The sequence below is a fragment of the Sceloporus occidentalis genome, unplaced genomic scaffold (genome assembly GCF_023333645.1).
Source record: "Sceloporus occidentalis isolate IW3139 unplaced genomic scaffold, rSceOcc1.0.p SCAF_131, whole genome shotgun sequence".
NCBI lineage: Eukaryota > Metazoa > Chordata > Lepidosauria > Squamata > Phrynosomatidae > Sceloporus > Sceloporus occidentalis.
The window spans coordinates 1,752,087-1,769,943 of NW_028317111.1; the positions used below are offsets into that span (position 1 = coordinate 1,752,087).

A 17,857-nucleotide genomic window follows, 5' to 3' on the forward strand; every position below is an offset into this window, starting at 1 on the left:
TGTCGGGTATTTTTTCTTATTTGTATTTTATTTGATGCATTTTATTGATTTTATTTGTGGGGTGAGTGGCTTTTGCTGTGCCATCACATCTGATCTCTTGCATAGATCAGCTGGCAACCTGTCGGCACACTTTTTTACATTTTTATATTATCATTTAAAAAAAATAACTTTTTCGAGTCTCTCTTAATCGCTCGAGACTTCTGAATAGCGGTTCCCGGGGACTGCACCAGGAACTGGCAGATAGCGACATAAGCAAGAGCGCACACTGCTACTTTCTTCATGATGTTTCACGCCATCATGATAGATTTTTTTCATGACAACATGGAACGTTGTGAAGGTTTTAAGAGGTTTTAATTGTAAGTTGGAACCCTAAACTTCCTGGCCAACATAGAAGAAGATGGGGACCTTAGACCTGAAGAAGAGACCTCCTGTAGCTTTACATGTCTTTCTGCGTTACCCAATTCCCGTTACCCAACTTCAATTTAAGATTCCGTACCGATAGACTAATGCGACTTGTGCAATCTCTGGTTTTGCCCTACATCTGCCCAAATCTACCCCTCACAGCCCCCTTATTGGAGCAGGAGGGGGGAGAGCTCCTTCTCAGCTGACCTGGGTAGTGGCTGAGTTTGCTTTTGATGCTGGCTGACAACCTTAAACCTAGGAGAAGGCACACATTAGTGGATAATGCCCGTCACACAAACTTTTGCAAGAGAGTTGAACAATCCGTTACCGCTATAGGATGGTGCAAATGTAAGAAATTATTTCTTCCCTGTGAGCGCAGTGGATAAGTGGAAAAACCTTCTAGCAGAGGTGGTAGAACTCAAGTAAGGTTTGATGTTTTTACGGCAGGTGGGCTGAATTGCTATTATCTGCCATCAAACTCTATATTTCTGATCTGGTCTGATTATATCAGCATTTCGAGCACCTTCTTTAAAGCGAATTAAAGCCCTAAGTGTTGCCAGGACATTGGGGGAAAAAGAGCTATAATCATTATTCCCTGGACGCTGAAAAACCCCATAATCTATATTCCCAGAAAGAAAACTGTGCTTATAAAACAATTATCGCATCCATCACATACGCTGAGACTTTGCAAACGTCTCCCATGTAAAGCGTATTTAGTGATTAAATTCACAGTTCGGCTTTATTCCCGTAACTGAACATATGGGAATATAAAAAGCAAAAAAAAAAAATGCTCTGTAATTTGCATAAATCCAGAATCCGCTGCCTGGCACAAAGTATATAATAATAATAATGAAATCTTATATTTTTGGTACTTGACATATGTTTAAGGAGAAGCCTAAACACGGCAAAATCTCTGTGTTCAGCCTTCAGGTTCTAATACATCAGAGAACTACAGCAAGAGCAAGTTATATCTCCACTTGGCTCAGAAAAGTTCAAAATGGTACCCATGACTTGCCCCAACCCCTGTCGGCCTTTCTAGCCTTTTGGATAAGATTAAGCGAGTACCTGTGAGAGGGGGAAAGCTCGGTCCTCTGGCCTTAAGTCTCAGTAATGCCCATGGTCTGATTTTAGAACCCCCTGGTACCGGGAAGTTTAAGAGCACAAGAATCACCTGCTTTTTTTATTTTTTTATTTTATTTTTTTCACTAAACTATGCCCTGGCCTATGGCTATCGGTGTGAAGAGAGAAACGGGGCCAGATCTGGCACTTGTACACATAGATACATTAATAATAAAGTACTCCATCAAACCCACCCTACTGTTAGAAAGTCAATTAGAAATTAGAAAAGCAGATTTTGTCCATTAAAAGAACATGAAATCACTCTCATCACTCCTATGTTCCAGTGACCCTTTTTCACTCCCATCACTCCTGTGTTGCAATGGCCCTTTATCACTCCCATCACTCCTGTGTTCCAATGGCCCTTTCACTCCCATGACTCCTGTGTTCCAATGGCCCTTTCACTCCCATGACTCCTGTGTTCCAATGGCCCTTTATCACTCCCATCACTCCTGTCTTCCAATGGCCCTTTATCACTCCCATCACTCCTGTGTTCCAATGGCCCTTTATCACTCCCATCACTCCTGTGTTCCAATGGCCCTTTATCACTCCTGTGTTCCAATGGCCCTTTCACTCCCATGACTCCTGTGTTCCAATGGCCCTTTCACTCCCATGACTCCTGTGTTCCAATGGCCCTTTATCACTCCCATCACTCCTGTCTTCCAATGGCCCTTTATCACTCCCATCACTCCTGTGTTCCAATGGCCCTTTATCACTCCCATCACTCCTGTGATCCAAGTTTGAGTTTAAAAGCCTAATTGATCTTTGGAATTATGTTACAGCCAGAAATGTCCTTGTTTTCCATGAAAAACTTCTGAAAAGTGGTGTATATTTATCAATGGTATTCAATATTAAAATCTCGGGTGACTTATCATTAATTGTTAGCAGCAAGCACAGAAAAGAATCGGAAACAGAGCCCAATTATAGCACTAACTAGTTTGGAATTTTTTAGGGAACACGACGGTGGTTATTCATCATGGATGGGGAAATTTCACTAACCTGGCCATCTCAAGGTCTGGGTCAAGCTGGTGCCTCATATTCCATGTTACTTCTCCTCCAGGTAATTATTCCCGCTTTCATTTTTTAATTAATTAAAACATATTCATTACTTATTTATTAATTCCTTTTTATTAATTTCTATATAGAAACTAGACCGAATCCTGAGATTTTAATTTAAAGTCCTTATTTTATTTATTTGTTTTACATTATCAAATACATTTGGGGTATATATTCAGTTCTCATTTTTTTTATGTTAAGCGTTAATTACTTTTTTCGTTTGTGTTGCGGATTTCATGTTTTTAAATAAAACTTAATATGTAATACATATTTGGCATTCATTTTGCGTTCTGGTTTAGCGGTTTTAATAGGACATATTTATGAGGTAAAGCACTGATTTTTGTAATACTTATAATTGCATTTTTTTATTTTTTATTTATGAATGCGGTGTTACAAATTCCTCTGGAAATGAAATTACACAATTTATACGTGTTTTTATTAGTATCATGTTTCATTCAAAGCATTCATAAATCATTGTTCTATTTCCAGTTTCCGACTTCCTAAAATGTTGGTTAAATGGTTTTTCGAGGGCACTTGGTACCGGTGTCTTTTAAAGGACAGTACCGGCAATAAAAAATATATATTTTTTAATGATTTGTAATTTTGCCTTAAAATGTGTGATTATTTTTATGCATTTTTTTTATATACATAAATAAAAATGGATATTAACGTACTCTGTGAGTAACACTAAACCTCGCGAGTACTTATAAATGGGGGGGGGGGACACTTATCTGATAGAGCAGTTGCAGCCCTGCCGCTGCAGCTGCCTTCTGTCTCTGTGGTCCAACAATTCTAGTCTTTGATTGGCTGTATGAAGCATATGCAGCATCAACTGAGCCGGTGCTAGAGCTGACTGTAGGTGAGTATATCGCGCGCCAACACATCTCCCGCTTGGAAATAGCTAGGGATAGGAGATGGGCAAATGCATATGGGATCATTCTGCAGGATCCAATCATCTGTTTCCAAAAGGGACACCATGAAATTTGCATATGATGGTCTCCTTGGGGTCATTAATTGCACACCCCAAACATGACGGTACAGCTCTTCGTGCTTACCCTGAGTCTCTCGTGTCTATTGATTAATATAGCCCAGTGGAACCTTGAGACTCATGATAAACCCCTCTGGGATTCTCTCTACACAATGTGTATTTAATTAGATGAGATTTTTAAACCGTAAGCAGAGTTCTGGAACCCTGAAGTGGAGACTGGACCAGATGCAGGTCCACAAGAACCAAGGAAACCAGAGCTTCAGAACCAAAGCAGAAGACAAACGCAGAGGCCGAGCTGAGTAGGAACCAAACCGGGTTCATCAAAACCAAATCGTGGAGCGAGGGTAATCATGGAACAGACCAGGTCAGGATTCCAAGATGACCAAACTCGATCAAGAACCCACACCAGATTCAAAGGAACAGCCGGGGCAAATACTAGGATGTCTACACTAACCAAGGGCAGTAAGTGAAATAAAGAACCAGGGTTTTTTACGGCACTTCTGGGTTCATCTGAGGTCAGTTAGGGGTCACGATAGTATAATACGCCCTGTGATGTTATCCTTGCACACGATCACCAGCCTAGTCAAGCGTTGGATCCAACGGTGCCTAGTGGGACCTCACAGGCGAGTCCTAACAGGAACTCATCCACAGATGGACTCTTCATTAACTATACCTTTATGACAATTGTGCCTTGGAATAAAATTCCATAGACCCCGGACATTCGGCTTCTAAAATGCTCTATAAACCCTCTATGAATTGAGGATAAAAAGGTCTTTTTCTACACAGTACACAAAAAAAATGCAAATTCCATTCCCAGATCTCATCGTCTAATTTTAGAAATAACAAAAAATACATTAAAGCGCTCCACTGTTAGAATCATTTTTTTTTTTGCAATTTTTTTTTATTATTTTTATTTTTTTTAAGGATTTGGTGACTCGGTTGTTACAACTTTGTATAGCAAGCCTCCCTTTGATTTTGTTCCATAGCTAATTCTGTTTCTCGAGATGCATCGTATAGCCTGGTCCCCGGCTTTAAAAAAAAAAAAAAAAAAAAAAAGAGAGATAAAAAAAAGTTTGCAACCCAGCAATTCTAGCTGTGCACATGAGTCTAATTTTCCAATTATGTTCGTGTTACTTTGAAAACGGGTTTATTTCAACAAGTTCAATTTTATGGTTTCCTTGCCAAATTATAGAGTGCAGGATCCACAATGCGACGGCGAAGTTTTCTCGTAAAACTGTAACATACTATAAACAATGCCCATAAATTCCACAGTTTGCCTCTTTATTAACATCCTTTTTCCTGATGATAAAACAGTGAGCTGGGGCTTGTGCTCTTTTGCCCGCAAGGAGTGTAAAAATTAAGATTTAGGGGGTTTTCGAACAGAAGCTGCAAAGCGAAGGTGTCTGCAATGCTTTTAAACCGCCAGACACACTTTTTACGATCGCTGTAAACATTATCAGGTCTTACAAAGCGCACAATCCTACCTGACACAGTCGCGCAATTATTTGCTGCGGTCCCGTTTTTGTTTCGAAGAGGGCGGGGGTAGAAATTTAACACCAAAACACGCTATTCTGATTTAGAAGAAATATCTTATTTTTTGTGTACTAGTTTCTGTTTAGCGACTCAATTTCCACCTTTCTCAGTTCTAATGGTAACTATTATTTCTTTTATTATTTCATTTATATAGCGCCATCATGTTCTGCAGCGATGTACAATGGGTAAATAAAACATTAAAAGTAGTATGACATACAGTATAATGATTCCAATTTAAAGAAAGGAAAGTTTAGGAAGACCCATTTAACCCCTTAAGGGTTGTCCTTAAACCCATTAAAAACAATGAATTGTGAGCCCGTACGTGTACAGGCTTTGTCATGAAGGGGTTAAACCCGATATCGGCATTACTATGTATATAAAAGAGTCATTAAATGTTAATTTTTATTATTATTTTTTTATATATATATATATTCTGCATGCTATATGACTGTTTGTGTTTATGTGCCACGAATATAGCTAAACCTTTGACCTCCTGGGCATGGTCACGGGGTACAGATCCTCCTTGAATATTTTACAGAGTGACCCAGCGCATGGAGTTAATGAGCCCTTGCCTTTCAGAAAAGTTCTTTGATTTCTAGTAATGGAAGTACCCCCGGTACCTTCGTTGTCTGCCAAGGGGGTCCAAGGAGTCAGTAGGAACATGAGATTTATGAGGATGGATCTCCAGCACCATACAACTTGCCCAACACAAGCTCTTCATAAATTCTACTCGATGTCGATGGAATTTAAATAGAATAGAGTTCTGCCAAAAAAATCTGTAAAACAAAAGTGTGGCTTCTAATCTTTTATATCTCTCAATATCAAGGTTACAGAATATTTTTCTTACAGTGTGTGCCGTGATATAGGTTTACCCCAAACCTATTCCCAAAACCAAGTGTTTGCACTTCGGCTGAATGTTTCGTATTGTTGGCTTCACATTATGAAGGAAGACCTCAACGAGCTTCTCCTGTTGGAAGGGTCGAGCTGACCCTCTATAAGTTGTGGCGAGAGAGGTCTTGCAATTATGTTATACAGGGACAGACCAGCCCATATGCATTCATTATCTCTAGCTGTCTAGTTTATTTTCATTAAGAGTGCTTCTACCATTTATTTGTAGCTTAAAAAAAGTTTTCAGAAATATTGTGCGGTTTAAAAAAAAAATAAAAAAATAACCAGTTGTAGTTTTAATATAATATAATGTGTTTAGGCAGCTGCATATCAGCCATTTGTATGATTCTCGCTCTGTTATCTGACCCCCAATCTACTAAACACCCCGACTCCTTATCATACTGCCTTGTGGTAAATAATAGAATGGCTTAGTCTTATTACCAAACCAGCCACTCTCACTGTCGAGAGAGAGGGGGGTTTTATCAGATACAATAGATGCCTTCAAAAATGGCCAGGACGTTCTTTTAAAAAGCAGAACAGAAGGCAGTAGGTAGAAGAGTTGACCAGGACTTTTCAACCTAAATGACTGTTACTACGACTAATGAAAGTCTGCGCAGGAACGGACTTCGTTGGCATTGGTTATTACTGTATACAGCGCTGGGGGTTATATTACTGTATACAGCGCTGGGGGTTATATTACTGTATACAGCGCTGGGGGTTATATTACTGTATACAGCGCTGGGGGTTATATTACTGTATACAGCGCTGGGGGTTATATTACTGTATACAGCTCTGCGGGTTATATTACTGTATACAGTGCTGGGGGTTATATTACTGTATACAGCTCTGCGGGTTATATTACTGTATACAGCGCTGGGGGGTTATATTACTGTATACAGCGCTGGGGGGGTTATATTACTGTATACAGCGCTGGGGGTTATATTACTGTATACAGCGCTGGGGGTTATATTACTGTATACAGCGCTGGGGGAGGTTATATTACTGTATACAGTGCTGGGGGAGGTTATATTACTGTATACAGTGCTGGCGGGTTATATTACTGTATACAGCGCTGGGGGGTTATATTACTGTATACAGCGCTGGGGGGGGTTATATTACTGTATAGAGCGCTGGGGGTTATATTACTGTATACAGCGCTTTGGGTTATATTACTGTATACAGTGCTGGGGGGTTATATTACTCTATACAGCGCTGCGGGGTTATATTACTGTATACATCGCTGGGGGGGTTATATTACTGTATACAGCGCTGGGGGTTATATTACTGTATACAGCGCTGGGGGTTATATTACTGTATACAGCGCTGCGGGGTTATATTACTGTATACAGCGCTGGGGGGGTTATATTACTGTATACAGTGCTGGGGGGTTATATTACTGTATACAGCACTTGTTATGCTCAAGGGGAAGGATATTATTTTTCCATGGGACTTCCCTAAATGTTTTATGTGATTTTTTTCATCTGGTGAAGCACAGATCAAATTTGTTTTCACACCTTATTTCATCAGTATTGAAGAATGGTAAAGCTCCATCCGCGCCCCTATAACGCATTATACACGTCCTCTTCCTCGGTACCGTCGCTGCCAGCCGATGTCTTCCTGCGGTTGATCTGGCCCCGTGTTGTTAAATTAATTGCTGTAACAGGGCAGACATATTAATTAACAGGAAGGATCTGATAACCTTGGTAAAAATCCTTATATCTGAGGGGTTTTTTTTTTTGTTTTTTTTTACAAACTGTTAATACAAACCCCCACCAAAAAAACAAACAAACAAAAAAAACAAAAAAAAAGCAGGCACTGCAGGTAATTACTTTTATTCCCTAGCTTAAATAAAAAGCACATGTCGAAGTGAACGGCAGTAGACTGACTCCCGACGACTCTTCCCAACCCAACCTTTCTAATAGTATTATTTAAATGTATTAATTGATTTATATATAACGCCATCATATTCCCCACATGATATATGTAGGGGAGTTGACCTGACCGTAAACTATCAAGGCCAAGCAGAGGTCTGGTACATAGGTCATTATTCCATTGCAACAGAACAGTAGGATAACATAACTGGAAACTGGCGCAGGACTCAGGACAGTGCAATAACAAGAAAAACCCAGAAATGAAATATTCTTATATAGCTCTTGCATGCGCAATGGCTACAAGGAGATTGAGGGTATATATTGGTAAGGAGAAGGAAGTGAACACCCAGCAATTAAAAACTGTGTCTGTTCCTCTTTAAATCTTTGAGTATCGCTCACATGCAGCCGCTGCAAGAGAAGATAATTCTCCTCCGTATAGCCGCAAGAGAGGAGGACAAGGAAAGAAGAACAACTTGCTGTGCACCCCCCCCCCATGGTACCCGCCATTAGTACTCCAGCAAGCGGGACCACCGGGGGCGGCCATGACGGCCTAAACCAGATTGGTGTTGCGGTGATCACCAAATACATCCCTTCAACAAACATATAAATGATAGAATAAACATAAATATTTTAGAGCTTCTCGATCCAAGGAGACACCTGATTGCCTAATGGAGTCGAGAAGGATTATTTTCCTCCTAAGTGGCAAAACCCCCCCAAATTTGCTTAATTGTGGTTATATTTGCCTTCTTTTTGCATCAAAAGCAAGCAGGGTCCGTAGAAGGGGTGAACCCGGTGGACTTAGGTCTTTGTTCAACCTAAATGACTACGTTATAAAGTTACTATAAGTTATAATACAGTGAATGTAAACTCGGATGTATTACAAGACATCAGAAAACGTTGTTTTTAATGGTTAATTAGAGAAGTAATATACTCGGTACTTGGTAGTCCTGACATATCATTCCTATATTTTTTTGACCGTTTGGTTCTTTTATCTTCAAGGATTACATCGCGCTAAAAATTACCACTGAGGCTTTATAAAAGTATAGAAACGAGGGTTTTTTTTCCACCTTCAAGGTACCAGATAATTATACTTTTTTGTTTTGTTTTGTTTTGAAGGCTGTTGTGGATGGCTTTAAGTCATATCAATATTTGTGGATCCAACAGCAGTCTCTGCTTGAGGCCGACTTCTTATACTTTAGTAGATAAGAGCAAAAAAAAAAAAAAGCTTCTGTATTTGTATCTCTTCTAAGGTTCAAAAAATTCAGATTCTGAGGTGCAATATCATATGCTCAAAGACGAGGCGTTAGATGATTCTCCTGGATTCGGTATTTCCAGCTGGGAGAACAGGAGCACATTGGCTGTAAATGCCTGTGAGAGGGAACTACGAATTTACAAAGCGACGGCTCTCTGCAGCCTCAGAAACCAGAGTTCAGAACGCATACGAAATGATATTAAAATAAACAACGTTCTTTTGTTATGTCCGCCTCGTACGCGTAGCTCCATAGTCCGTACGGAATTCTAGGGGGGTATCGGAGAAGGGTAGCTATGGGTTCTCAAGATCAATCATGAGCCACCCTTATTGATCTCAATAGCATCTTCACGTGATATTTCCATAGCGTTGGGGTAAGTATCTATAATGAGATATGATATTTTATCGGCTGTGGTCATTTCACGGAGAAATGGACGACAAGTGGGCAACTTATAGAAAGTAAGGAAAAATGGGATGAAAGGAGAATGTCCTTAGAGTTGGAAAGTATAAAAAAAAAAATGTTTGTGAATGGTTTTGCTGGAAGTGCGAGTTGGAGGGAGGACTTGCGTAGTATTTGCCTAACCTGTTTGACCCCTTTCAGAGAGGGTTGCGGAGTCTCAAGTTTTAAAAAATGGGATTCAAGTAGAAGTTGGTAAGGGGTCCGGCAGGGAGACATTCCCAGAGTGTGAGAGAGTGTAAGCATGAATGAGAGAGTGGGTGAGTGAAAGCTCCAACAAAATTCGAACGAAAATTAAGATCTCTTTGCTTCTTTTCTGTTTGATCCTTTGGGGTCCCATCCTCGTTTTTTGGGATTCTTACAAATTGCCAGAATTGGCACAATTAAAGCATATGTCTAGTGCTTACTCATCATATTTTACTTCTTGTTATTTCTGAAAAAGTTACAGAGCTTCTTTCTTTATTTCAGGGGTCCTGTTTTCAGCACAATCCCAAAAATTTAAAGTTTTCCCATCGCCTGCTAGTGATAAAGAGAACATTTTCATGTTAGTAGTGCTGAGTTCTGCTGCCTCGGCCATCGCGCTGCTTCTGTTCTGTTGTTGCTTCTTCAAAAGGAAAACACTTGAAAGTGAGTATATCTTTTTTCTTTTTTAATATACTGTTCTTTCATTCCCAAGCTTTAACTTCTAGGGCACATGGGAAAGATAGATAAAAAGAAATGATAAAATTGGTCCAAATGCAAGAATTAAGGTGGAATGTGCAATACTGGCCCTTCAACCAAAAGCCCTAGCGCTTGAAGGCCAAAGTTCAAAAGTTTGGGGTCACTTAGAAATGTCCTTGTTTTTGAAATAAAAGAACATTTTGTGACAAAAAAAATAATTGGTAAGCGGTTGCTTTTTGTATTTTTCTTACAAACCTCGATCTGAGGAGATTGCCTCCTTCTCCAGGAATAGCGAAGTTGGGGATCTTAATTCACTCATTTAAAGCAGGTGGTAACTTGGTTTGTAGTTTTGTTGGAATTGATTGAGAGACACGAACAAGATGTTTTATCTTCTTACCTCAACTAGTGTTTTATCCAAAAAAAAAAAAAGCACAAAGAAAGGAAATTCTACAATTTCTATGTTTTGATACTTGCCATGCCACTCCTAAGACGGAGTTCAGCCGCGTGAGCCCGAGGACATCTATCTGCTATAAATTCATTTTTATCTAATTTGTCTGAGATCTAAGCTTCCTGTGGAGGTCTTGTGATCAAAGAAGCTGATTCCGTCTGATGTTGCCTCTGACACATAATGTGTGCTGACTTAGTTCTGTCTATAAACTCACAGTGGGAGGCTGACGTGGCCCCTTTGGCACCTTTACACAGTCAACTTTTTGTTTTACCCGGGGATGTTAACAGGTACGGTTCGTATTGGCATGATGCAGTAAATAATAAGCCAACACTAATAATATGTTTTTATTAGACTTACATGAGTACCATTATTTACATCATTTAGTTATAAAGCCCCAAACTCCCCTCTTTCCTGCCACATTGTAATAACTCATATAGTTGCAGAAGTACGGTCTAATCAGTATGTGCAGATAGAAATAACAGATATTGCAGAGTCTTCACGGCCTTCGAGGAGGATGATATTCCAAACAGTTAATCGTTGTGTAGTTTTCAGCCCAAAACAGAGAATTTAACCCCTTAAGGACAATGGGCGGTCCCTAAACCCATTGAAAACAATGTACTTTGAGCCCGTATGGGCTTTGTCATTAAGGGGTTAAGAGCAGGTAGAAGCCATTCAGCCCGTGACCCCGTAGGAGTACACTGGGAAGAAGGGCAGGGGACGGGGGGGGGCTACTTTGTCTCATGGGCCAAAAGGTGGCAGCCCTCACCTGGGAAGCGCTGGCTGAGTGTCATCAGGATCTCAGAAATGTCACTCCAAAGCTGTTTGCGATAACTTTCAGTGGACTTTCATATAAAAAGATGTAGAGTAACAGATTATGTAAGATCTTTCTCATTACGTGTTCGGGGCACAAGAAGGCATCGCTAACGTTTTTGGACTATATTCTCCCGGTCCTTTTCATTTTTTGCTATATTTGTTATTTGGACCGATATTTATAAACAGCTGGACGTATGTTCCAGTGTTCGGCCTTTTCAACCAGTCTCCCAGTAGTATATGACATTGTGTACTAGTTTTTGAGTAACAAAAATTAGCCCCTTAAGAACAATGGGCGGTCCCTAAACATGTACGGGCTTTGTCATTAAGGGGTTAAAAAAAAAATCCCATATGGTAATATTTGAATCAGTGTTCCAATCTAGGATTATTGTTCACGTTGAATTAAGTAGATTCTGAAATATTAACCTTTAAAGAACACAATTCAGAGTGAAATTTTAATCATTCTAAAGTAAAAAATATTCATCGTTGTTGACCATTCATGAAGCATATTTTAGGTTTCCTACATTATGAAGAGCTGGAGGTCTTTGGCTATTATCTCTGCTTCAGATAATGAAACTTTTCCCTCCAAAAGCATATTATATAAATATGGTTTTCTTTGTTTATTTTTACAGGACTGAAAAATGGAAAAAAATGAATTAAGAAAGCAGACTTGGCAAAGGGTGGCAAACTTCTAAATCCGCTACTCATTTGTAATCTGCGTGCATGTGAATATCTTAATGCCTTAAATGATCAGATTGATGATAAACTTATAATAATAAAATCAGCCCACTTTTATCTGAACACAATTACTCTCTAAAAAAAAAAAAATATTAAATAAGAAAACTAAGTGTAAGAAATAAAATGATTTTGCTTTTGCTTAATTTCCATCACGTATAACCCTGTCTAATGCCTATATATATATATATATATATATATATATATATATATATATATATAATATACACCGATGAGCCATAACATTATGCCCACCTGCCTAATATTGTGTAGGTCCCCCTTTTGCCGCCAAAACAGCCCTGACCTGTCGAGGAATGGACTCCACGGACCTCTGAAGCTGCGCTGTGGTATCTCCACCGAGACATTAGCAGCAGGTCCTTTAAGTCCTGTAAGTTGCGAGGTGCGGCCTCCATTGATGCGTCCCGGTGCCGCGTGTTCTCCAGGTAAGTGACGCACACGGCCATCCACGTGATGTAAAAGAAAACGTGATTCATCAGACCGGCCACCTTCTTCCATCGCGCCATGGTCCAGTTTTTATACTCATGCGCCCATTGTAGGCACATTCGGCAGTGGACAGGAGTCAGCATGGGCACCCTGACCGGTCTGTGGCCGAACCGGCAGTATCTTCACCGCTTTTCCTTACTCGGATCACTGCAGACCGGGAACACCTCACGAGGGCTGCAGTGTTGGAAATCTTCTTACCCAGTCGTCTCATTATAATTTGGCCCTCGTCAAAATCGCTCAGATTCTTACACTGCCTATTTTTTCTGCTTCTAACGTAAACTGAGGAAATCAGTAGAGTCTGACCTATTAACCTTTAATAGTTTCAGAGAAAACCTTTTATAGTGATAATTTTACAGTAGTAGCTATAGTATTCTAACAATAGATTCCTAGAACCCAATGCTTTGTTTGGGACGGAATCATCAATTAATGATCCTCACAAATGGGGATTGGAGGATTGTTAAAACAAAACAATGTAATTGGGTTGAATTTAGCCATGTTTTCCTATAATTAGTGTGTTGGGATTTTAATGTTGGCTTTATTAAGTTTTGTTGTTTATTATATTAAATCCTAAGTGTGACGCTACAAGGCTGCCTTGGCATGACTCAGAGAAAGGAAAATCTCATGTTTAGCCTCACGTTTCCACATATAAATGTCAGAAACCGGGTGTGCCAATGCCATCGTGTTCTAGAGCCGTGTAAACGACTTCCACCGATGCAAGGACGGTGAGGTAATTCGGAGAACTTCGTCATATGATTTTCTGTACACATTAACTGTCTTTCGACGTCCTTGTTCAGTTCCTTACACCTCACGACCCCAATTGCTTCAGTGACAATTACCTAGAAGAAAGTACAGCCGTGTGAGACCGTGATTTACAGCTCTGTAACTGAAGACACCGCGACCGTCCCCTAACCCTAAAACGATAAACCGTCTGCTGCTTAATGAACTGCTCCCTAGGCTGTTTTAGCGGAGGAATCTTTGCATGTCCCCCGTGAGAATGTTTCTGCCCTTGGTGAAAGTATTGTTATAACTGTGACATTGTTCCACCGATATAGACAAGGTCTTCTTTACCTGCCTGACTAACCACTATTTAAATGCATCGCTGACCTTCATGGCCCATAAATGTGTTTTTTTTTGTTTTTTTTCAGTGAATAGAACTTATTCATATTGGTTCGCTGCATCACCTGGGGAATCGAACATATTCACATATTGAAGTAGGGATGGAATGTTGGGTTGTTCTGGTCAACACCAGACACTTGGCTATCTTAAGCCGTCTTTTGTCAGCTGGGTCCACATTGGATGTGGTGCAAGGTTAAAAGTGAACAGTGCCCTTAGTGATCATTGTTGAGCAAGTTGTCTCGAGGGTCAACATAATGGAACATTACAGGGAGAAGCCATTGGTAACAATGGAGGCCTTCAATATATTGAAGTATATTTACTCCTGGCTAGAATAGGGTAGGGGGTGGTTGGTAAAATAAGCCTTGAGGTGTCATACTTCAAGCCTTTGGGGCAAATCATCCCAAATGTTCTTATGAAGCTCTTAATGTCATACCCTACCATAAATTCGACAAAAAGGCCAGAGGAAAAATTAACATATTTGAACTATGCCATTAATTCATGACTCTTGCCAGTGAAATCTTGTGCATGGTCTCAAACCTACGGAATACAACACAAAAACAATTATATTTTGTTCTAGATGGGCCGTTTTTAGCGTTCCAAAACATTGACCTTCATAAGGATGACATTATTGCCCACATTGTAACACCTGGCCGTCACAAGGTAGGGCGTGGTATTGAATGTTCAACGGGATTTCATTTTTGAACTTCGCTTCCCATGACAATGCTTTCCAACAATCTTTTGGCTTTTAATTTTTAATTGTGTCAGAAGTTAAAACCACAAAACATTCCATGGGGCCTCTTTTCCTATCACTGGGATTAATTTCTTTGAAACGTTTTTGTTTGACAGGCAGAGTAAGAGGACCTCCCTGGAGTGGCCAAGCTCCAAGTCCAGAATGGACGTTTTAATTCTTCCATTTTTTTTTATTGAGTCCTCCCAGTGGAATATTTGACCCACCAATTAATACTAATTCAAGTGGGTCATAGATTATAACCGTGCTTAACACATTTGCTTAAAGGCTTAAAGGGGAAACTTAATACTAAACATCCATCACATTGTGATTGGCTATACCCAGGTTAAACAAAATGTGAAAAATATTGCAGTCTATTTAAGACTCGGGTAAAAAGTTATCAAGTCGTGTACCGATATTAGTTCTGTGAATGCTCTGTTTCAGCCCAGGTGTAAAGGTGAGTCCAGACATGGACCGCCTTCCTCTCTTGTGCCTAGAGGGATACCAACCGTACCCAACTGACGAGGCCAATGAAGGCTGAAATGTACGTCTGGGGTTGTTGGTTACCTCATGCGGAGGAAATTTGCCCTAATTTCTTGGTGAGCATCTCATATTGTTTTTTCGATGGGAATGCTCTTTTTTTAAACAAAATTTTTTATTTTTTATACACTCTATATATTTCCACCGCCAGGGCTATATTGCACCCACGCCGCCTCTTTGGGCTTCATCAAGTAACATGTCACTCACTTTCCACAGTGCCAGCTCTGTCCCCAAACAGCTTGTCAGTACCACCTTTGCCCCCACACAACTTATCAGAGCCATCTTTGCCTCCTAACAGCTTGTCACCGTCATCTTTGTCCCCAGTTTGTCAATGCCATCTTTGAGCCACAAACAGCTTGTCAGTGCCGTCTTTGTCCCTAAATAGCTTATCAGTGGCTTTTTTGTCCCTAAACAGTTGTCTGTGCCACATTTGTACCCAAACAGCTCATCTGTGCCATATTTGTGCCCAAACAGCTTGTCAGTAACATATTTGCCCCCTGACTTTAAAGAGGACGCCGAGAATGAAAGACAGAGCCGTAGCTAGCTTCTTTTGTACCCTACCCAAGAAAAGAAAATTGGGCCCCCTCCACTATATTTTCAGAGGTTATTTTGAGAATAGTGTCAAACACAGCATAGCAGGGTAGGACAGTGTGTCCCCACAGGAGGAAGCCTGACAGCCTCAGAAGAGTTCTTCGCCTTCCAACTGGTTCCCCCTCGTGTGTAGCCTTTTGAGTCCGAGTCGCTGTGGGACTTGATCTTCCAAGACCTGGGACAAACTCCAGGGGTGCACACAGGTAGCACTTGGGCTGCGAGGCGGGAACCAGGGAAGCCGTATAACAACCCGAGATCAGGAGGACCCCATGAAACACCTAGGTGCTGCCCTGTCCACCATAACGGTATATATTTGTTCACCTTCTAAACATCTTTACACTTCATTTTGGTTACTCAGATTTTTCCCTCTTCCCAATTTCTATATGTAATCTGTTGTTTTGTGTGTGTGTATATAATATATATATATATATTCTCGCTTTTGTTAGTTTTTAAGTGTGTTTACAAATTACCTGTATAATTTTAAATGTACCTTCCAGCGGTTTTCCAGGTTTTTCGAGCTCACATCTCCTAAAGAAACCTCTCTTTGTGACAATCTTTATTTTGTTGAATGGTTGCTTTGCATCTTAAAAGTACAAAAGAACGTTGCACACCACAATTTATGCAGATTGTATGCAAAAGTAATATCATGTAGCTGCATACAAATGAGAGCAAATCATTATGCAACAAAACCTTCTCTAAAGAAATTATGGGGAGAAAAAAGAATCATTCATATCAATATCTGTCAAGATTTTTAATTAATCCTTTAATATAAAATTCTTACGTTATTATACATTTTGTTTGTGGAATACATTAAAACCATGTTTTTTCCCCCTAAGATTATGGAAAACCGGTAAATTGGATTATTAGCTCAAGAGCTTTTAAGTAGATTCCCAGAATTTGGTTAAAATGCACTGTAGTAGTATTTTCTTGGTACAAGTTATGTTATCATTGCGAATATTTTAATAATGTATTTGTCGTGGGGTAAATGGGCTGAGGAGGCCAAAAAGAAAGATGGCCGGGTGCTTAGTATTAAAGTGAGAGACAACCTTGTGGTCAATCAGACACGCGAAGGTCATGGTGGTCAACCCACTGCTTTTAGGGACATAAGGGCAAGGTCCGACAAATTAATGACATCAACGTCTTTCCTTAGAGCTTGGCCCTAAATTCATCTTGGTTCCTCTAACACAGAATTCTTCTGTGAGTTCTTTGTCACATTTTTTTTTAATTGTCTATGGACTTTAGCTTTTATTTTTCAAATAGATGTGCATGAACTATTATTAATTCACACTAAAAGTGGATTCAATCAAATCGATGCAATGATTGTTTAGTATCGGGTTTTTTTGGTAATATTTTGCACTGTTTACACAAATAACTTGGCTCATGAGTAAGCGCCATCCAAGGCGTGAAACACATTAAGCTCTTATGCTTCTTTCCTATACGTCTATAATGGAAGGCGCGAAGCCTGTGTTTACATTTGCTTGGGTTGGGATTGGGATTTTGGTTTTACACCCCCCCCCCCGGGCAGATCAGTGGGTGTGCGACTACCGGCGGGGAGTATTGGTGGATTACCGACACGCTGCCCATCGATACATTTTTTGCTTTTGATTGTATACTCATTATTTTTTTTGTATATTAAACATATAACACATATACGATTTTTGCATTTTACCAATATCATTAATAACATAAATCTGAAAACTTTGTTGGAATATACTTTTTTAATACATCATTTCTCATATATTGCTGTGCATTTTTCAATGTATATAATGTATTTTGTGATGTGTGTGATATTGTAGCACTTGAAGTTTATTCCATGATCCTTCTGACCGTTGTTTGGCTGTTATGAGCCGCCATAATTAGTTAGGCACCACCGTAGTAAGGTATTTAATCTACCCTGTGAAAGGGACAAAACTTATTTCGTATTTTTTTTTTAAAGTTATGAATAATTGTGACTTTTTAAAATTATTTTTGAGTATGCAGGGTTCATGCATTTTTTTTTGCTTGACTTGAGGGTTTTCTGGCAGGTTTTTCCCAACCAGTAGCACCATACTGGTTTTTAGATAGTTTGTTTGTTTTTTGGGCTTTTTTGGTTTGGTGTGCTATTGATTTTTTTCCCTCAGAACCTGGGACCTTAGTACGCAAAGGACTTCAATGAGCATGCGCAAA

The 17,857-nt window shown here is 39.8% G+C and overlaps 1 protein-coding gene across 1 annotated transcript in view; it reads left to right on the forward strand.

Annotated features, from left to right (window-relative positions):
• The window catches only part of PKHD1 (PKHD1 ciliary IPT domain containing fibrocystin/polyductin), a 168,111-nt gene extending 163,563 nt beyond the window's left edge, over positions 1-4,548 (forward strand). Inside the window, exon 59 of the mRNA XM_089499223.1 lies at positions 4,487-4,548. Coding sequence (XP_089355349.1) covers positions 4,487-4,548 — 62 coding nt within the window. The remainder of the gene's footprint in view (positions 1-4,486) is intronic.
• Positions 4,549-17,857: the final 13,309 nt, after the last annotated feature.